This window comes from Charadrius vociferus, unplaced genomic scaffold (assembly GCF_000708025.1).
Source record: "Charadrius vociferus isolate BGI_N301 unplaced genomic scaffold, ASM70802v2 scaffold163, whole genome shotgun sequence".
Taxonomy (NCBI): Eukaryota; Metazoa; Chordata; class Aves; order Charadriiformes; family Charadriidae; genus Charadrius; species Charadrius vociferus.
In genome coordinates this window covers 2,575,224-2,597,948 of record NW_009648332.1, presented here as the reverse complement: position 1 = coordinate 2,597,948, position 22,725 = coordinate 2,575,224, and the positions used below count along the sequence as shown (strand labels likewise).

Below are 22,725 nucleotides of genomic sequence, written 5' to 3'. Positions count from 1 at the left end.
GTTGCAACAAGATTTACCCTTCTAAATCAAAGGTATTTTGATAATGGCAACAGAATGTGTTGGAAATAATAACTGCTAATGTAAACAGTGTGGTCCTGAGTCATATATCTTCTTTCACAAATGTTCATCCCCAAATTATAGACATTTTCTATTCTGCTTGTCAGGTGAGTATACATTGTAGAATTAAACAAACCTAATATTTAAATTGAATATGTCCCTTTTTGTCCTTTTGAATAAAACACTCAAAGCCTAAATTACGTTAAAAAATTGTTATCTTGCCTTTCTTCATTTCTTAACTCACAAAAGGCTACTACAAATTCACTCTTTTATTTTTGGGGACATAGTACGAAGCTAATTTCAATAATTCACACAGGAAAAAGAAGGTAAAGATGTATATTGAGTCACTGTTATTACTTCCATTGAGGTGCCCCAAAAGCCACATTCCTAGAACAAGACTCCCACTAGGTCTTGTACAAGCTGGGAGTATTTCCTCTGGCGCCACAGATTTTTCTGAACAATCCTCAGTGAGGTAATTTTTTTTCCATATATCTTGCTTCTCTAGCTGTAAGAAAGGAAAATGGTCCTTGCCTACCTCACAGAAGCATTGTACATCATGAGAATAAACTGTTAAAATTCATAAAGCATCGGGTGCTTTGTTGCGTTAAAGAGAACAAGATGATCCTTAGCCTTAGGATTTATAGTTTGAAATATGGAAGAAAATACACTTTCATGAGCCTTGCAGTGCTTGCACCAGAAACCTTGAATATAACTAAGGCAGATGTGCACATATATCTCAATGTAGTAATAAAGTGGCAGCTAAAGAGAGAAGCATCTTTAGAACAGCATCTACTGCACAGCATCAGACTCACAGCTGCCTTCTGAATTACTTGTCCTTAGCCCGGACCGTGGCACACTGCCGATAGAGAGGGGCAAGTTATGCAAGGGGACAGTCCTGCACAGGTACAAAGGTGAACTACCTGGTTAAATGGGTATCTATCTTCCACAGACAGCAGAAGATTTATTTGGTTTAAAGCTTGATCAGATTAAAGCAAAAATTCAGACACTTAAGGCCAAAGCAGCAGTAAAGATTTCAGGTATTTGAATGTTGAAAACACTTCTGTTATGCTGCATTCAGTGGCCTCTCTGTCCAGACTGAATCTAGGAGGAAATCAGCAGGGACAGATTCATATCTTTGTCCCCAGTCTCTTTGGGTTCCCTTTAGAAAGGAAGTCTTTCGAGTATTTTTGTTTCGCATGGCAAAAATGGTTGACTTGTGGATACAATTTTTGAGGCATGAAATTCAGTAGGTTGATAAGATTATGTATGTCCTGTTTGATGTGAGGTTTAGAGCCATTTCAGAATTATGCAGTACAGTGTCGCTGTTATGTCCTAATCAGATCATATACACTAGAGGTTTTCTTGCTATTTTTTTTTTACATAACAGACAAAGATACATGGGAAGCACCGTCTGCAAAATAATGCAGAATAATAATGTGATTACTGATTAATGTTGCAGGTGTTTAGGATGACCATGATGCTCTGCAGTAGTTCTTGGCTTCATTTATTGCTAAGTCAGGACGTTCTTTAATTTCTGATTAAAAGCACTTCTAAAAGCAAAATCCTCACCCAAAAATTCCAGAAATTCAATTTCTAGCAACATTGTCCCTGCCAAAAATTCCAGACCTGACAATGTCATATATAACATCACAAGAAATAATATTGCATTTCATCATTTCAAAGTGGCTTCAAATCTGAAATCAGTGAGGGTGAATACGTGTATCACCGTGCCAAGATTCATGCTTTTAAAATAAACCCCACAATTATGTCACATATATCATCTCTCCACTTGTACATTTAGCATTCTTCATTTGAAGAATGCCAGATGTTTCCTGTGCAAACTTCTGTGCACATATGCAATTGATAAATTGAGAGGAAATTAATGAATTGAGAAGATAAGCCAATCTGGGCCTAAAAAGATGGTCTCCAGCTGTGAATGGAAGTGATTTATCATTGAGCTACAGGATCAGCTTTTCTAGCTCAAACCAGCAGATACATCATTACATTTAATCCAGACTTCCACATAGATATTTAGGAGTTTTGCAATTGACTTCAGCAGAGCCAGGATTTCACCCATAGTGTTTGCCTAGGCTGAAAGCCCATTCTCCACAGTTGTGTTATTCTTTTTTATTTATTTAGTAAATGTGGTTATTTCTGTAGTGGAGGAATAAAAACCATCAGTTTGTGCACTCAGGGTAGAAAGATTGCAGCTGTGACTGCTGCTTAGCACAGCAAAAGGAGAGAGCTTTATTCTCTCTTTTTAAGCTTCGGTAATGAGAGTGGCTTGTTGGCCTGTCGTTGTTGGCACTAGCCCAAACCGGTGAAGACTCTAAGGTTTCACAGTCTAAAAGCACGTGCCTGGTTAGAAACATGAATGCCTGAAATACGCATGCAAACTATTACAATTTGCTCAGGTAAATGTTTGTAGGAAGTGAAATTATAGAAAATATTTGCAAATGTTTAGATCAGGATGTAGCATTTTACCTGCAATGAGGCTCAGCAGAATAAAGTGTTCCCAAACCTCACCGCTAAATCTGTGGTGTACAGGGATTAGCCAGACAGAGATGAAGAGATGAGATCAAGTCAGATCTCAGGTTCCAGTCATACAGACATTCGGTTGTTTTATGCAAACATAATACTGTAGAACTGAATTTAAATTTTGCATGCCCAAATTACTTTTCATCTGACTCATCTCCATGAACTAGTTTACACTGGGTCTCAAAAAGCAACTGGGCTGGTGTGAGGAAGGGAATGGGAACCTATGGTTAGGGAGACCCTTTACAGAGACAGCTGTAAGGTCAGTTTGGATGTAACATTGCACCCTATGTCTGATTATGCCTTTACTTGTCTAAGACTGAGGCCTTAGAAACAGCTCAGCACACCAGAAACGGCTTCCAAACACTGCCACTATGAAGATAATAATTAAGATTACTGTTTTCTTGAATTCTCTTTTACTTCTCACATTACTTTGTCATACTAAGGGTTTAAAAGCTCCGGTAACTTGCTCAGTTCCTTCCTCTTGGTGTAGGAACTATAGTCCTTTATGCAGCAGAAACAAAATAATATGACTTAACATTATGTCACAAACACACATGTGCGAATTCCACTGCACATGTATCATGGCAAAGTCACTGGGAAGACACAGATGCCATGAAGTGGGCATCTTCCCACTGCAGATTAAGATGGTGGTCTTCTGGAAAGCTACAAAAGAGAGTGCGCTTAGCTGCTGCTCCATGGCTAATATAATCTGGCTCATTCTCAGTAAGACATTGATTGATATAACATAAGAACACAAGGGTTTCAGATGGCCTGGCTAAGTGCAACTGGAGGAGAAAAAAAAGATTTTTATAAGCTTTTCATCCCAGTTCCTTCTGATTTGAGGTCTCAGTAACTCTCATTGAAGTACTTTGTGTGCTGATGCCCTCTCAGGGTCAGGAATTTGGGTGTTTGAAAGAAAAACTACGCAACATTTTTAATTTTAACAAGTCAAACTCCAAAGAGAAATCTTCGTGTTTTAGATACACACTCGGCCTAGACGCCCCTGTTCAACATAGTATGAGATCACATGAGGCAAAACTTCGTCTTTCTGTATGAGCAAAATAAATCTGAGGCGCATACTATGTTCAGTCAGGAAACTAGTTCCACTAGCACCTGAAACGTTGAGACAAAGAGGGATATTCAGGCAAGGCCGTGAAAATACCATTGGTGCTCTAATGCTGGTCTAAAAGAGCAACCCTCCCTTCTGCAAAACAAAGTAAAACAAACAAGAGAAAGCCACAAAGCAGAACAAATAATGTGATAAAAATAAGGAATAAAAAGATCACAACAGTGGTCTTTCTAATTGTATCCTTCATCTGAGAGTTGCTATGAGCAGTTATAACAGCACTTTTAAGAATTATTTCCTGAAAAATGTGGATTTCAGCTCTCATATTTAAGTTTTTGCCTATTACAACTGCCTACCCTTATTTAAATTAACATTACATTTTAATACTGTCTTGGCCTTAATAATAGATTTCATGATGATCTCAACAGGCTACATGTGATTCTGTGGGGGTAAAAAAACACCCTACCCCAGTGTTGTTAGTACTTCTGATTGATTTGGTGGCTATTCATTTAAATTTTACTACAAAAAGCCAGTATAAACATCTGATAACTTGAAAATCATCTTCTGAAATTTTCTTGATTCTTTTTCTTGATTTAAACAAAATGTTCATCCTTAGGTTCAGAACTTATCCTCAGGCCACAGTTCCTCATGCAGTTATGCACAAAATGCTACCTCCAGAAAGCAGAAAGAATGAATGTAGTTACCGGATTAAGTCAAGCAGTGCATCTGCAGAGCTCATGATGGGCTTTCCGCCCTCTTCAGTGGCCTCCTTCTGTGCTGCTCCACCAGGATGGATAATGGAGACCATAATTATTCCCACAATCACAGCCACAAATGTTGTCCACAGGTAGTAAGTGACGGTTATGATACCTAATCGACTGGAAGTCTTGGCATCCAGGGCTGCTAGCCCAGACATTAAGCTGTGGAAAGAAAACACAACATATATAGTATCTTTTGCATAACGTTAATGCAGCTGAAAACCTAATTTCCTAATTATTCCAGTTTACCTGCCTCTCTTATGGTTGGACTCGATGATCCCAAGGGTCTCTTCCAACCTAGACAATTCTATGATTCTATGATCCTTAGGATTGCCTACATATCAGTGTTTTTAGAAGCTTGTCAGTAACACTAAAGCTGTAGCCTCTGTGTCTAAAGGGATGTTTCCGAATTGCTATGTGAGATCCTGGTTACTTGAAGGAACTTGGAAGCTCAGGCTGCACACAATGGGACTGAATCCTATCGACTGTTCCATGAAGCTGGAGGGACAGTTTTACAACCTACATGTGTGACGGCTCAGTTCACAGGAGCAATGGCAATAATCAGTCATACAAACTTAGGTATGAAACTCTACGCATAATTTTACAGGATCATAGAATAAGTCAGGTCAGAAGGGACCTCTGCAGGAAACCTGGTGAAACCCCTTGGCCCTTCCTGTGTGAAGCCAGATCACGACTTCAAAATGCAAAACATGAAAGGGAAATTTTGTCATACAGTCCATTTTTACCCCAAAGAATAACTTTTTTTCTTTCTAAACCAATACAAAGCACAATATATTTCTGCTTTACCAGGGGGCACACTGGGGAGCAGACTGTGATTCAGCATGCTCCCAGTGGAAGTGGAGGCAGTGTGTGGTGTGCAGAGGAAACTCATTCAAGGGCAGGTGTGGCTGCACAGTGGGGAGCAAAGAAAATGCTATGGTCACTTCAGCCTTTCTTTCCTCTTTAGCTCCCTGCCCACCACTGCCAGAGGATGACCAGTGTCCATCCTCTTGCTTGTATAGCTTGCCTCTGCCAAGCTATGCGACTTCAGCTTTAGCTCCCACTGACCCTCTTTATAGGCAAATTAGACAGGGCACTCTTTGGTCCCTGAATTTGTTCCAGGCTGCTCTGACATAGACCCTGACGCTGTTTCCAAGTGACCCGAGACTGAGATTTGAGTTTCCAGTGACACCAGTGTTGCTTGGGGCTTTAAATTGAGATTTAGCTTTGAATAATTCTCTGTAAACTCATCAAAGCAAATATCTCAGGAAAACTGCAGGTGAAATAAAATACCAAATTTACTATGTGATGTGCCCCGCTGTTTAGCTTTCTCATCAAAACAGAACCGTTTATCAGGCCTTTCCTCATAAATAGTCATTTACTAAGCTGCACCTCCTTGAATGAGATCTCCTTGACCTCACTCTGCTGAGTGAGGTTGTCTAGAGCCAATGCTAAAGTGCAGCTTAACCTTTACAGTAGATTTAATGAAATCAAATGGGTGGGATTTAGTGCTCAGGTTCCTGCTATCCACTAGATTAATTAAGAAAATGTATTGCTTTTCTGCATTGCCAGTCTCTCATCTAGCGCGGGCTTTGTTAACGCTATAGGAGCAAGGGGAAACATTGGTTGCACTGTAATATGGATCATTTAGAAAACAAACATCTTGATAACTCTCACTCTTGTAACTATTGTTCTTCCCTCGCTTTTATCATTGTATGTCATTAAAATTCCACCTTTCTGCGTGTCTGTAAAGCACTGTGTACAAACACAGCACTACATATTAAAAAACAGTAGCAGCAATTCCTTGGCATTTCCCTTGGATGGGTCCATACAGAAGAGTAAATATTCTAAAACATTTTTTGATAAAACAGTCGAGGTAAATAGATTTATCTCAAATTAAGGTGTTAGTTTTTTGTAAAACATCCTCTGTTGTTATTAGATTTCTAGGGCTGAACTCTTCTCGTAGACTGCGGTTTCACAGGCCATTGAGCCAGTTCAATAGCTCATTGATGCCCAAAGGAGATACCTATGTTGTACTAGACTTTAGCACTGCTCCACTTCCCACCCTAACCTTCCCATAAAAAAAAAACAAAACGGAAAAATGAAAAACAGGTTGATTTTGAACTACCTGGATGTTTTTCGTGGTAACAATTTTCAGTGTTCTTTATAGACATACTATGCAGGGAAACTGACACGAGTGGTATGAAGGCCTGATAGTTGGTCAGCAGAGCTGTTAACTTGTAGGTAGGACACCATGCAGAGTAATGACTTGGAGAGGGCACTACTGAGGAGACAGACAGTACCCTTCTCTTCCTGGTACAGCCCTGAAGCTGCCGTCAATGTGGTAAAGCCGCACTGTTTCTGTTGTTCTTGATGCCGCGTTGTGTTTGTTCTACAGAACAACAGAGAGATGAACCTTGCACGTAGCACTTGATCTGTCTTGATTGTTCACCTGAGAAGTATGTCCAGAAGTACTTAGGGACAAAAATCCTAATTAAATATGTCCAGTGGTTCATGTGCCTTTGGGGATGCTACCGCAGCCTCAAGATGTTGGTCCATTAGGATCTGGGAAGATGTTGTGCATCTAGAATCTAATCATACATTGGCTCTCAGGTGACAAATCCTGAGGGGGCTAATAATGAGATTGCTCTGTCTTGGGGATATTCATTAACAAGATCATCATCTGTAATGAGATTATCCTGTCACCAGATAAAGTCATGCTCAGTTCATGCTGTGATGAGAAAGTTCTCAAAAGTAATTAACTATGGAGGTGCAACAGGGGTAACTGTGGTGTGACAGAAGCATGAAAAAAGGTCTGGGTTCAGACAAAGCTCTGTGTTTTTCATGGCCTGCAATGCTCAGTTTTAAGAAGGGCCCAGTGGAAGCAATTCTCTGTGGAGTAACGCTGGTCATGTCCTTTTAAGCAATTGCTCAGAATCATTTTCAGAAAGAAATTCCTGTAACTAGTATAAGATAGTAATTACTCATTAACTGTTTTTCATTTGACTTCGTATGTTTGATGTCAGAGGGATAGGGACAGAAGACATAAAGATTAAGAGACATACTGATTATCACAGTTATTGTATGAAATATGAATACACAGTTATATCACAGGTGCTCCTCACCACTGACCTCTAGAGCTCAAACATTCACATAATGTAGTCAAAGAATGACAAGAAAAAGTACTTTTCTTATTTCCTAGGGAATAGGCAAGTCAGGAAGAATAAGCTTCCTGATGGTTTAACTTAAGATCACTGTATCATGTTCAGGTTTCCCCTTTAAATCGAATTTTCATCAGACACTCTTGGCTACATAAAAACTTCCCCAACAGTTTCCCAAGCTGCTTCTAAACTGAACAAAGATGTTCCCATGCCATCCACTACTAGATCTCATAAAACACAATGGAATGAAAACCAGTGTACCTTTAATTCTTGTCAAGCCTCAGAATCTGGTGAGGCTTGAAATAACAAGACAGATATTTGATTCATAGATTAAAATTATTTGACTTGCTATGCAGCTAAGTAGCTTCCACACATGTTTCATGCGTAGCTTCCATAACATCTTTTAATGATTGCGAAATGGACAAAACAGGATTAAGACCATGAAAAACAATCTGCAGCTTTTCTGAATAATTACAGTACATCTCACTTATTTAATCAATCTGGCAAAAAAAAAAAAAAAAATCCACAAAAGTGTACTGTCATGTTCAGGGACCATTTCTTAATTTGTATAGAAAAAAATGATATCAAGCCTAAGGCTTCCAAAAATGCATTAATGAGTTGTGCCTGAGATATTAAGTCTTCTACTGCAGGATTTAAATGAAACCTCTGATTACTATGATTTAAGAGGTTTCTTGCACCTTGCTTTGAAACATCTGGTGCTGGATATAATAACAGACACCATAATAAACTAAGTAGCCCCATGACCCCTTTATCTCCTCCATTGATTGTTCCAATTACATACAAAAATGATCTTCCTGTGGCTTTTACTTCTGCTGTCGAGAATAGTCTGCTGCTTTTTTTTTTAACTCCATCTTGTTTAGCTAGCAAATCTTGGATGAAACTGTGTATTCTCAGAGACTACACATGATTTGAAGAATAGCCTCCAAAATTGTTGTATCTGCTGTATATCTGTGCAAATATCTGTCCTATGGTCCTTACATGTCTGTCACTTTCAAGCATCTTCAAAGTTGTGTTTTGATAACCTGAAGATCTCTACACAATGCAAACCTAAGGCTCCACAATATTTGCATGTTTACAATCTTTATAAGGTTTGTATTTTTATTCTTAACAAGTAAAAAATATCTGGCTTTTTTACTGGGACTTAGGTAATTATAAATTTACTCTGCTTTGTTTCCTGGGAAATTAGTTGTTCTAATACAGGCAAATCTGTCTTGTCTCTTCTCTGAACTATCTAGACACATTTTTATTGGAGAAAGAAAGGCAGAAAGGCAATAAAACAAACAGCAGCATTTTGTTCAAAAGAAATGGCAAATAATTCAAAAAAGTTTATTTACTTGTGGCATTTTAGTGGGACAGATATTTAAGACAATTATTCCACTAAGACTTCAATTGTTTTATTACTGATTGTTATTTAAAAAAACCCCTACCTAAATTGTTTTCTCTAGGACAGCTTAATTAAAGTTTGTTTACTTTTTTTGGACAGTCTCCATGTGATTTATGAAAGGTTACAAAGAATTATTTCTTTATGGGGCCTTTGTTGAGGGAGGAAGGTAAGGAGCGAAGCCAGGATAAGTGGAAGATCTAATGAAACCTAGATAAGCTTTTAAGGAGAAACTAGAAGGGAAGAGTAAGACGTCAGCAATTCCAGGAATTATTATATGTGACTCATTAAAAATATAAAGTCAGTTACTAGGTTGTTTAAAATATTGGTAGTAGTACAAACCAACAAAACTATTAGGTGGTAATTTTCATGTCTGCTTTGAGAGAAATCTGCGTAAACCCCCCAAAACTACTATAGCAATTTTGATGTAACGAGGAAGGGAATTTTTTCAATATCTCAGAAATCTAATTAGTCCCATGCAAACAAGGAGCTAAACCTTTATGAGCACCTCTAGGCTTGTTCTGGCTGCCACTGATACGCGTCAGAGTACTTATGAAGCATTTTATTTACAAATGAAAACAGAACTTTCTATCTTCTCTGCAATTCTCTAGTTTTTTCTGTTGCTGTCTGGTAAAAGTACATTTTTTTGACCTGTCTCAAGATCAAAACCTATATCCCCAGAAAGGGAAAATACAAGAAGCTGCTGTTAAGACCCCATTCTGCATGTTTACTTTGTCTTCCTCTCCACCAGAAGCCATCTGGATGTTGCTTTGAAATAGATGGATTATGGATAAAGTTATCAGAAGGGATTAGTGTGATTAGAAAGACATTAATCCTGTCAAGAAGTAATGGTCAAGTATTAACCACCAACAGTTGTTCCTAGCATCATGTTTGTTTTCATTCATCCTGTACCCTCCCTCGCATTCTCATTTTGTAATTGCATGCTGTAGAAAAGACCTTCCTAAGCAAGTTCTCCCAGTGAGGCTGGGAAGCTCCTCTAACAGCTACATTAGAGATGATTATATTACAGTTGAGCATCATGAAAGTGAAGTGCTGGCTTCACTAATGCTGCTTGATCGTGCAGGCAGGCTGTCGCTTACCTTTTTGTCAAGGTCAGTGCCTTCAAGTTTCAACATGGTAATAATCTCCATTTCCACAGCACAAGCCATTTAATCATCTTAAAATGCTTTACTAACATAGCCTAATATCATACAGGAAGGCCGTATCTCCATTTTACAGGCAAGGAAACAGAGAAATTAAGGCACTTTATTTAAAGACAAACAATTTACAGTGAAGAAAGATATTCCTGAAGTGGTCTCTATATTGCAGTGGACCATCAGACTTTTCCTCATCTGTGCCCAGCTATCTGTGCTTTCATGACAGGCTGATTCACTTCCATGGAGGTACCATTTATGGAGGAACAGTTTGCAACAAAGAAAATAAAACTCTCTACAGTAATGAGAGAAAGAAAAAACTTGTCTGGCTCTTTCTATAGTTTGATGCTTGATTTTGCTCTTAATCTTTAGTGTAGTTAAAATTATTTCAACAGTGAGAAAGAGGGATTAGAATGGCTCTTTCTTTCCAGGATATTCTTTTGCTTTCTTCTAACAATACGGAATACCTACAGAGCAGGACACTGCCATGGCGGCGATAGAAAAGCCTGCTGCTATCATCACATGCCAGAATGACGGTGGTACTGGTGAGAGGACCATAGCCTGTCCCTGTCTCAGCTTCACCCTTCGTGGTCTGCCCTTACTTACAGTGATATGTTATAACTTGTTTTTTTCATCTCCACATGTTGTAACTCACTGCACAGGAAAAAATGCCTCCTGCCCAGACTTGTGCAAGCAGATAGTTAGCACACTTGGTGGTCTGTACCTGTATACATATTACAAACAACCAAGTGGCACCTTGGAAGCTGGTGCCACCCTACACCTCCAGGCCCATCCACCCACTTTTGAGTGGGGCCAGGACCTCTCATGTGTCATGACACCATTTGTCTAAGTACAGAGGAAGATAAAATCCTGCAATAATCCATGTTCACACCCCAAACTAAGCTGGATCAGGTATGTGTTGTGCACTTATTGAAGGACAGCCCATTTGTACAGATGAACACTATTTCTGTGTATGTTTCTGTACAGTCCGGACAGGCAATAAAATGACACCTAGGCTCTCTGTGAATTTTACTTGGGCTCAATAGTTTTTCAGACTACCAGTGTACTTACAGGCTTCCACTGATCTGAACACAACTAAGGAACTATCATGATCACTTGGAGTCAGTGGAAAGATCCCCAATATCAAGTATTATTCAAAGTTTCATAGTATTACAGCATGATTTTCAAAGGAGGTGAGAAGTCTAGAATCCTCCTGAAGGCCCAGGGGGCCACTGAGGTTTGTCTCCTCTGAAAATCGAGTAATAGGAAACAGCATTTTTAAAGTTTAGATGTCTTGATATAAATGAAAATAATCTCTGTGCTCAAAAACCAAATAAATAAAGTGGAAGCTGTTTTACAAATAGGATCGTTGCAGCAGTTTCTGTATGGTTAGACTGTCAGCCATAGATAGCACTTGAAATGTGAATTAACTTTTCAGAGTGCCTCAGTATATAGCTATTTTACTAAACACAGTGGAAGCTCAAAGGTGTCAGGCATGATGGAAAGTCTGGCTCTTGATCTTCAAACAACAGCAAATGAACAATATGTTAGAAGATCTCGCTGTCTGCAATACACTATTTGCAGTGATTGTGTTTAATTTTACAGCTAGGCTGCTGGAAAAGAAACAGAAATCTACAACAGAAACCAAGTCTACATTTCTAGTTCATCATAACATGCAGCTTTTTTAGATTCTTTTTTAAAATAATGCTTTATAAAATAGTAGGAGTTTTATTTTTCACCTTTTCTCCTTTTCCTTATTATCATCTAACACTTGTAAGCGTTACTGATAAACTGACATACATAGCAAAAATCTTTCCAGGAATTCACATAATGCATTGCATTTTCTTAGTGTGCAATAGGAAATCTGTTTTTACAGACTAATGTTAACAAGGCAGGACTTGTACAGCACACAGTGAAGATCAAAGTCCAATGGCTATTCCGTCACTGCTTCCTCCCAAATAGCCCAATATGCAAGGCCACATCACGTAGATGCGATACATCTACAAATGCTGGAAGGGACAAACAGCAACCTTTGATCACTGACTGATAAAGGAGATCTGAGACACTGTAATATAGCTTATGTAGAACTCAGGTGGCTTGTTGACTTTAACTGTTCTGATTGATAAAAAAAAAAAAGTATTTCCTAAATTCAAAGGTCAGGATACAAATGACACCAAATTAACATCCGTGGAAAGAGCTAAGAATCTTAATAATACTTGATTTTTCATTCTGACAGTTCTTTCAAGGGTTTTTAGATTAAGAAAAGGGCAAAAGGATTTGAAACACAAATTTGGTTTATAAACAAATGTCAGATTTATTCAACTGTTTATAGTTCATATATATTTCTATCCTAAGGAAACAGGGAATCCAGCCAGCACCTCAAGCTTCACATGTCATTGCCCTTTCTTTTGCAAGACACTAAGTATTTTAGAGCTCTTGGAAGACTACAGAAAAATTCTGTCAGGTCACAAGCTGCTCATACCCCATTTGTAATCACTTCAGTGCTTTCCACGCCCATTCACTTCGTGACCATAGATGTCTATCGCACATCACTAGATCCCTAGTGACACCGCCTAAATGATTTGTGCTGTTGGTCCAATTTTGTCATTACAGCATTCATAACTCTGCAATATGTAGTTTTTCACTGAACCAGCTCAGACCCATAAGTCGCATAAGCAAAAGGAAACAATAGAAGATAGCACGGGATCTGACCATTAGAATCTGTATTCCTGACCACAGCTAAGAACATCGATAATGTTACAGATTATAGTGTAGTGAAACTTCTGAAGATGTCTGGGGCATGAAGGAGGGATTCTTAGTAAGGTTTCCTAAGAAGGTAGAATGGAATTTTCTTCTACAAGCTCGGGTGATCTCAAAGCATCCTTTGGAGAACTTTTGGGGTAATCTGACATCAGTTCTGCAATATAATAGCGATATGGATAATTTAAAGTAGTATAATGGTGTTGAATGAGATCACTCTCTGACCAGTTCTTCTTACCCTTGGGCAATCCTTTCCTTTTAGTTTCACCCAAGTACAGTTTTGCTTTTCACTCTGAAAGTAAATATATTTATCCCCTTTTGTCATCTCCTTAAAACTCACATCTCTAGATTGACTTTCTCCACCATAAAGACTGTAGACGGCATGTCCTAAGAAAGGGCTAACAGCTTGTTCTCACTGGGGTGAAATGTATTTTTTATTATTATTTACATTACAGTGATACACATGACAGGTAGTTCGGAAATGGGACATTATACACACTTTACATTATCATTCAGGTACCCCACAGATTTTCCCATACTAACCCAGCAGAAGGTTTACCCTCCTCTGTTGGGGAAGACCTGTTCCCTAGTGCCAATATTTACTATTGGCAAAGTAACACAGGTGAAATAGAGGGAAAAAATCCAGAGCCTAATAATGTGAAGAAAAGGCCCTGTGTTTCCAGGAGCAATTTAATCTATGGGAAAATACCGCTGCTTTGGTACATTATAAAACATTGTCCTGAGCAGACTCCTCAGAGAGCCATAGGCAGCATTTTGCAGCTGCTCCGCAACACATCACTAGATAATACAGTACATAAATTTGATTGCACTCGATTATGCCCCAGTTTGGCAGCTGCACAAGCATAAGAACAGAACGAATGGTATTTATGAGAAGAATGACCGGAGGGAATAGTTTAACTCATACATAGCAGAAAAGACTGAGTGAAAACTGACCAGAAACTTACATTATCAATCCTTTCCTACTCAGTCTCCTATGTGAATTTGTCAAGACAACATAGAAAGTATCTCTCAGTACCAGGAATGGATGAGAAGAAGTAGTACTGCACATACTGTCATTCACATAAAACCGGTATTATTGAGTGAATGAATTTTGGCTGTCCTCTTGGTTAAAATTTAATGATAAATAGGAAAAAAGATAGATTTCGTAGCCTTTTAGAGATCTGTATTTGCCTTCTGAAGAGACATTATATTGACCATATCAGGCACTGATCTATAATCATAGTAGAAGACTTAGACTGAAAATTTCAGTACTGGCCTCTGAATGTTTGGGTCAAATTTTTCATCCCTAACTAAGTGTAAGCTTAAGCAGTAAAACAGACAAATAATCTCCAGTCTATGGTCTATTACCAGTTTCATCTACAGCTGACAGCAAGCAAAACAGTGCACCACACAATTTACCCAAGCTAATGGTCTGTCTCACAGCATGTTTTTAACCAAACCTTGAACTCCCAAAGAATATACTGTTGCTGTGAAGTTAAATTAGGGTATGCCTGCACAGATAACTGCAGACAGACAAGAACTCACCCTGCCTTCGCTCTGAGCTGCCAAGGCTGGTCCGGAAGCCATATAGCCACATTAGCCCTTCGCATAGGAGCTTGGGCGCAAAGCCACGCTAATGCGGCTATACGGCTTCCAGCAGGGATCTAGCACTGGTCTGCCCAGTTTGGCTCATGGGCTAAGTGAGCTCACGTCTGCTTGCACCCAGAGCATCTCCACATCCTCTTGCACAGTTTATACAATTGTCAACTCTTGAAATGTAACTAATGAATCCTGAGAGGCGGCATTTGGTATGGCACAGTACAGCTGAACAACAACAGAATTGCATTAGAACAGAATGAGCAATATTTTTCATTAGTGGGATGTTAAAATGCCAATGCATTCGCCAAATCAGAGGGCTGTGAAAAAATGATACGGGGAAAAGGGTACTATAAAGGAGTAGTTTCTAATTAAATATTAGGCTTTAACAGCATGAGTAAGAATGACCCACTCAGGAATCTGAGCAGAAGGATAGGGGATTACCAGAACTGATGGCATTATGGACAGGAATCCCCTTAAAGAAAGACAGTTCTATATTTAGCATATCATATTTAATTCAGCAACAAAACCCCAATAGTAACAAATATTTATTACTACCCCCAAATAAGCTTTCAAATAAATACAACATTTTATTGGCATACACTTGCTTGTATCAGGCACAATATACTCAGAGGAATGAGCTTTATAATTAAAAAAAAATACAAGTCAAATCAGTTATTTAGATTTGACTATAAAGAGAATAATCTTTCTTTAACAGATTCTGCACATGGAAAAGGATCAAATCGCTGCTACTCATTATTTCTTGAATAGCTAGCAAATGGTCGGTGGTAAACAAAACTAACTGCTTTTTCTAAAGGGAATATTCACTGTGCTAACAAGACCATTAGACAGCTGAACAGTTCAATTCCACCCTGACAATTCTTTCCCGCAAGTAGTCTCACTGCTTACTGCTGAGCATAGTCTTAGAAAACTGGGCCCTATATCTATTACCAGATAAAAGCTGTAATCATATAAACAAGGAGGGCGTTGAAATAAAGGATGCAATATTCTATTACATATACAGGTATACGTATAAGACAAAGATAACTCAATAGGTTCAGGTGGTGTAAACCTGTGTAACTGGCTTTAGCCTGCTTTTCTGAAGAAGCAAGGCTTATGCAGCCAAACTCTGTGTGTTTGAGAGCACTTACCAATAACATTTTAATTCCTTTTTCTCTCAAATGACGGGGTGCAAGGCTCCAAAAGAGAGAATTCGGTTCCTGTAAGGTCTGTGAAACTATATGGCTGATTACAGAAAAGAACAAACCTGTGCACTTCTAGTATTACCTTGAAACAAGAACCAGGGGCTGCAAGCCCTGCCTCTTCTCCAACCTGCCTTACAGATCTGCAGCACACACATTTTGCAATTAGTCTCTGAAGACGCAGGAGGTCTGGTGCACGTGGCGGTTCTGCAGCACCAGGAGCCAGACCTCCTCCTCCCCTCTGGGCTCACTGCACCTCTGCCTTTCCAACAGCAAGGGAGAGCTGAATTTCCTCTCTGGGTAAATGCCGCAGTGTAAGCTCTCTGCCTACTGGAAGGAATCCATGCCAAAAAAAAGCATTATAAAATGCCCCAGCAGCGGTAAATTTTTCAGTCAGAGTTTGCAGCTTCTTCAAAACCTCAGTCACAAGATGCAAAGTTGTAACAGATAAGGTTTCAGTACTAGCCTCCCCAAAACCATAAGTTGATGCAATTACACCTACTGAAAATCAGGTTTCTGGCCCACTGGAAGTCGATCTGTACAAAACTGGTAACCTGAGATGAAGACGAAGGGGCAGGGAATGGGAGCAAGGACAAAGATGCTCCGAAGGGAGGTGACAGCTCATGAGTTATGGTACAGTCCCTACCAGCATGGCTGGCCTGTGCTCAAACCAGCGCCCACGCCTGGCACTGCAGGCACAGACTTGGTCAGAGGGTTTATATTATCTTTAGCAAATGTGAGAAAATATTAATGGGAAAAATGAGTGTTTATTCCTCTCCCATTTTTTTGCTTCATGCAGAGCATGAAGGCATTGACATTAGATTTGATTATTTCAAGCATTTAATAAGTTGAGAAGCTGAAGTGATGGCTGCACAGGCATCTCTGCCAATCAATGTGTCCTTGCTACCTGCAGGTGAAGAATACATTTGTGTGTAAGTTTATAATTATCCATAGTGAAAGAGAGTAGAGATTTTATTATTGTCTGGGTAGGCAGGACTATTAGAAACCACCTCGGACGAAAGGCCTCCCAGATGCACAGGTCCTCCCTGAGCTGGCCTGACTGAGCAGCCTCAACAACTCGTGGTTCCTCAGTCTTCCAGACAGAGCCACCTCCTGGCTATAGGGTGTAATACAGACTGAGCATCCACACACGCCTGGAAACGCGTTGGATGGAAGGAAAGATGGTTTAGCAAACTTGAGCACCTTGGGCCAGCTGATTAGCAGATGTCTGTCTGAAGACTTGGACCCATGATTTTTTAAACATATCAGAGGACTCAGGGCAGGATGCGCTGAGATTCACCTCTGTCACTGTCACGTATGTGTGTGCCTGTTTGAAAAAAAATATTTGCTGAAACCTTTTGCGTATAAGGGAGAAAATATATTTGCATTGCAGTTGTCAAATGAGGATTAGGGTCTCTGCCCCAAAGAGAATCAGGGAATCAGATCTCCTGCAGTCAATCTTTCAGGCTGCTTGAGGACATCCCCTTGTCCAACTGCAGTAAGAGCTCAGGCAAAGTCTAAGTGTGTAGCTACGAATTCAGATTTGGCTTCTGTTCTCTCTGAGCTCTCTTATTGCCAGGTTTAAAAGTAGTATCCTACGTTTATACATCTAAGTATTGCACATCTGGTGACTGCAGGGTCTAAAATTTGATCTTGTAACTCTCCCTTCCTGAGTATTCCTAAGGCAGATACAAACTGTCAGACTACTTATTATAATTTCTTTCTTTATGTCGCTAATAGAAGCAGCATCCTTATGTGAGTATTCATCACTGAGAAGAGCAAACTCTATACACAAGACACTTAGTGGATACTAATAAGGCTAAACCTCAGCAGAGGATGGGGTAAATCAACATATACTTCTTTTAGAGTCATGTATGATGCTAGGCAGCTTGTTTATGTAACCAGATAACTGAAACAATATCAACCCCCATCCTTAATGAAGGTCCACGTCACAACAAAAACAAAAGCTCCTGAAAGGCTCAAACTGGAAGGCTAGTTTTACTGGAGGTTGCTTTTTCAAGATTTTTCTGTTTGTAGGAAAACAAAAAGTAAGACTACAGGTGAAAGGACATAGGAACAAGTACAGGAGCTCTGGGAAAAGGCAATTCCAAGTGCTGGGACAGAATTGGGTAAGACAAGGAACTGTACATTGAAGAAACAGTCTCCTGTTGTTCGATTGATTTCTTTTGCTTTCAGGAACTTTTAAAATAAACACACTTCAAGCAGAGATACCTGACTATATTATCAGTTTCTCCTTCCTAATGGATACAATCTGCTAAGTTCCTTGTTTAATTCTCTAACCAGCAGGTCAAAAGAAGGATAGTACAAATTTTCAGCCACTTCTGTTTAAGGTTGGATTTGTGCTAATGACCTATAAGTGCAAGATTTTCTAGTCTATTGTCAGTCTTCTGAGTCACACACTCACCACCTTTTACTTCTGCCACAGCCCTTCAAGATAAACTCTGGACTTGGAGACAGTGTATTTTGCACTGAGGGCTCTTTCAACCCTCCTTTCTCACCTTCTCTTTTCTTTACAAGTATTTGGTTTTACTCACGAGTTCAAGAAAAAACTTGCATTGATTTTGATTAAGAGAGGAAAATTAGAGCTTGGTGCTGTACCCCTGGCTTTTGTAAACAATAATACAGGGTAATTCAGAAGATAATTTAAATAACATTGCTCCCACAGGACAGTCAGAATATTCCAAATCCACAAAAAAATTTAGTTTAAATGTGTATGCAGGCTGGTAAAAACACAGACCACTGGTTTACTCATTTTATGAAAAATGTATGTGGGAAATACTGTGCTTATTGGGGGGAAAAAAAAAAGGTCTGTACAAGAATGTAATTATATCTAGAGTATTTTTTGTTTGCAAAAACCTGACATTTCAGTATGCAATAGCAAGTGATGGTTAGATTGTTATACAGGGAGACAGACTCACGCTGTCTTACAATAAGAGCTAATCCCTTTGAAGATCTGTAAAATTTCTTCTCTTTCTTCCACATAGGATAGAGTCCATCAGTTCTAACAGTGCGGCTCAGAGATTCACTCCTGACACATCTGCAGATAACCTAGACCTATCACAGGCTGTGTCAGAGCAGCTCTTCCCCACTGTGCTGCTTCTCCTCCCGGCATCTCTAAAATCCAAGGGAATTTAAAGAACTACGCATTTTAGGGAAGGGCATGTGACCCTGCTCCTACTCTTTTCTGTCCTTACTACATCACTTCCTCGTGTGAGATTCTTATTGTCCTTGGAAAACTCTCCTTTCACCTCTCAAAAAAAATCTAACATATTTTGTCTTGATGTTTTCTAGCTGCATGGGACAGAAGCACATATGAGTCTATGGTCATACTATGGCCAGTTCTCAGCATGCAAGCACCATGAATCAGCTTCATTCTGTGAAAAACCATGACAAACTAGATGTAAAGGTAGATGATTTAAAAATAAAATTAGAGCTGGGTTGTGTTTATTTTCAGCACCTCTCAGCAATCTGAAGCCTAGAAACTTATCTTTTTCTTAAAATGGAGGATGTGTTTTTTGCCTTTGCATTTGGTCCTAGAAGCTGAGGCTGCAAGGAAAGGCACCAAAGAGTACAAAATTTTTTTCTCAGATCTGGTTAGTTAAAGGTAGCTTTGTTACTCTCCATCTCTCCTTATCTCTTCTCTCAGCATTGGGCTGAGAGCTTTTGGCCATCCAACTGGTATCTGTGATCGTAGTCAGTTGGAAGACAAGACAAATTTAGAGGAGCTAAATTTGTCTAAAATTTAGAAGAGCATGGCAGCTCCCATGCACCATCCCTCAGCACCAGGATCTAGATCATTAATCCCGCCACCTATAAAGTGGCACCGCTAAAGGTTCTGCCTTTAATGCACTAAGAAATCACTTTCACTTTCAGCTGAAGCCAGGTACATATTATTAGTTCACTGCTGGTGTTTTTTCAATATTTATCATACTGCAGCACGTCTCTCAAAATACTGCAGAAGACTATAAATTAATGGTGCTTTTTCATCTTATTTGAATGGTGTGTTATTTTAATTGTTTAGATTTAAGGTAGGCTTTTTGATAAGGTGCATTACTTATTCTATATATTTAGCTTCTGGTTAGCTTGAAGGAAAAAGTCCTCCCATTACAAGGAAAGAAGCAAACATCAATTAAAAAACCCCATGAGTTTTTAAGAAAATAATACCTATATGAGGTATTGCATAAATGTTCCTATTGATTAAAAGATATGTCCATAGCTTCACTATAAATATGAATATACAGCAGTCAATAATGGTCCTGGCACTTTTACAGTAATTCAGTTAAACCCAAAATAGTGGTGATGCCATGTCTCATTTAGGAAACGTCAAAAGTTGTTGGAACAATCATTGTCCTCACTTACCTTGAGACAACCAGTGGGAGAATCAACATTTTCAGCATCCTCATCAGTAACTCACCAGGAAACTGGAAATAACTAATTTCCTAGAAATACATGGAGAGATGCTTATTGTTTTGATATAAAGACTATCTGCCTTCATGAGTCCTGCTTGAGCTGTGGATCAGACAACATTGGTAAAATCTGCAGCTTTTGTATACAAGGTGGCAAATATAGTAGGTTTTAAAAGATCATTTTAAAATTAATCAGATTACATATTGTGTTGTAATTCAACAAAAACACAATACACTGTTCGTTCCTTTACAAAGGAAGCCAAAATGAAACATGCCATCTCTTGGTGACTATTGTTAATAGGTTGCCCTGAATAATCCCTTCATTCTGCATTTTGTGTGTTTTGCTATATGTGTGTGAAGCTACTGCTTGGACATAAAACATGTCCAGACTGCAGTTAGCGGTAGCAGAACGAAGAATTGTTTTAGTTTAGTCACATTTACTAAGTGCCATATTTTTTGAAATTTATATTTTGATATTTATATTCTGTGCTCAAACAATACATTCAGTAATGCATGTTGCCTTCTCTGTTCTGTCTGACTAATACAGCAGAAAGAAATGAGTACCTGCAAAGAGCTTAGTTGAAGTATGCTGGAGGAGAAATCCCCAAGTGAATTTAATAACATGGTCTATTAATGATGGGAAAGCTCAAATGTATTAATACAAAATACCACTGGTGTAATATAAACATCTGTACCTCTGTACATTCTTTAGACGTATGTGTTCCAAATAATACAAAATCCAATTAATATATTGTGCTACCAGTTTTTAACAGGTCCATACTAGATACTACATTTCATCTAGCTTAAACACCTACTATTATTATCCATACTTGCAACATTATAATATGCTTACGCTAGACTTACTAGGTGTCTTAAAGACCAGAACTCTTTGCAAACATATTGTTTGAGAAAGTGTGAAAAGACCCAAAGAACAGTGTAGATTAACAAACAAATGAAATCAAACCAATCAAACAAATACACATACGTGCTTTTTATCTTCAACAGTCCATCCCGAGGTTCCACAAGTTGCTATGTCTTTCGTTTACGTAAGTACGGTATTTTCCGTGCAGTGATATACTGCCGTGCCACACATACCTGCGGGGAGAGACGCCTCGTCCTCAGGAAGAATCCGAGAAGACAGCCAATAGTGACCGACAGCACCGAGAGAATGAGCAAACCATTTCTTTTACAAACATCCTTGATCCGAGCGAGGACTGCATCAAAAGCCACTGCCATGCTGTCCTCCGTGCTCTTTGGAGAAGAATCAGCATCCCATGGAGAGAGAACTCACTCGCTCCTCTTGTTGGGGTGGACAGATCTAGCTCTGTATAGATCAGATCAAAGCACTTCCAGTTCTGCTTAGCTGACCTGCAAGGTCACCCCTCTGCCAATAGCCACCAAGCAAGCAGCTGGCATTATTGTTCCAAATTAATACCAACAATCCTATTATCGACTACATCATTAAGACCCTGGAAGAAGATTAGGGGGCTCTGGAAAATTAGAACAGAATGCAGTAGTATTTCTAAAACAAGACTGGTTCAAAACAAAGTGACACTCCTGGGAGAAAGACGGCGTTTGAGTACATTCCTCAGTCTCCCCAGGTTGGGATCTGGACATCCAAACCTAGAAAGGGAACAGTGCGAGTCACGCATTCAAACGGGTAAAAGTAATGTTACTGCAGTTTTTCTAAAGGGCAGAGTAGGTAATATTTTGAACGGGACTATCACAACAGGGCAAGCTAGGTGAAACTGAACTTCATTAACTAAAGCAGGCTTGGGGTTTTTGTTTTCATGGCGAAAAAAGGCTGAATGAGTATTACGAGAGATACGCATCGAACAGAAAATAGCTGTATACTGAAACATGCAAGGACACCTTCTGGTGTTTGTCATTTGTTATCTTGGAAGTGAAATGATTTCACTTTTTCTCCAACCACTATGTTGATTAGAGTAGGGCCAATTTACTTTCAGAGGATTATCAGACTAAGTCACAGGGATTGCTTTCCTTTCCTTTGCCGTGTCCGCGTTCAATCCCAACGCTGATTTTTATGCTAGTGAATACCTGATAAAAATACACCACCGTAACTGCTCACCGTGCCATGCTTTCTTACCAAAACATTTCTGTAGTTTCTGGATTATTCTAAGATAATTCAGTGTTTTTATGGAAAATAATCCATACAGTACAACAAAATTGTGTGTTTACAATATTGTATGTTATACTGTAATACAGTATTTGTTGTTACCTGCTCACATAAGACTAAAAAAGCTCATGAGAGCTTAAACTGCTGTTTGGAGGTGGCACCTGCACGCTGCCTGGTCAGTAAGACATAGGGACACACACACAAGAAAAAAAAAAAAAAGAGAAAAACTGTGTGGAGTCTCTATGCTGAACAAGAGTGCTGTGAAAACAAGAGGCTCGCAGAAAATTTTATTAATGCATACAACAGAAGAGAACCGAACTAGTGTTGCACTGTCCCACTCCAGACATCTTCTAACCCCAGATAACTTTGCTACCCCGGCGTCACGCATCAAGTGCGCCCTCCAAATGAAATAATAATACAAAAACGCTTCGTGAAATCTCGTCGACCTCCACACCCGCTGCAACCCT

General features: G+C 39.2%; 1 protein-coding gene across 1 annotated transcript in view; it reads right to left on the bottom strand.

Annotated features, from left to right (window-relative positions):
- SLC1A7 (solute carrier family 1 (glutamate transporter), member 7) overlaps positions 1 to 21,357 on the bottom strand; it is a 55,901-nt gene extending 34,544 nt beyond the window's left edge. Inside the window, exons 1-3 of the mRNA XM_009884612.1 lie at positions 21,217 to 21,357; positions 20,075 to 20,154; positions 4,366 to 4,581 (exon numbers count right to left, since the gene is read on the bottom strand). Coding sequence (XP_009882914.1) covers positions 4,366 to 4,581; positions 20,075 to 20,154; positions 21,217 to 21,357 — 437 coding nt within the window. The remainder of the gene's footprint in view (positions 1 to 4,365; positions 4,582 to 20,074; positions 20,155 to 21,216) is intronic.
- Between the last annotated feature and the right edge of the window lie 1,368 nt (positions 21,358 to 22,725).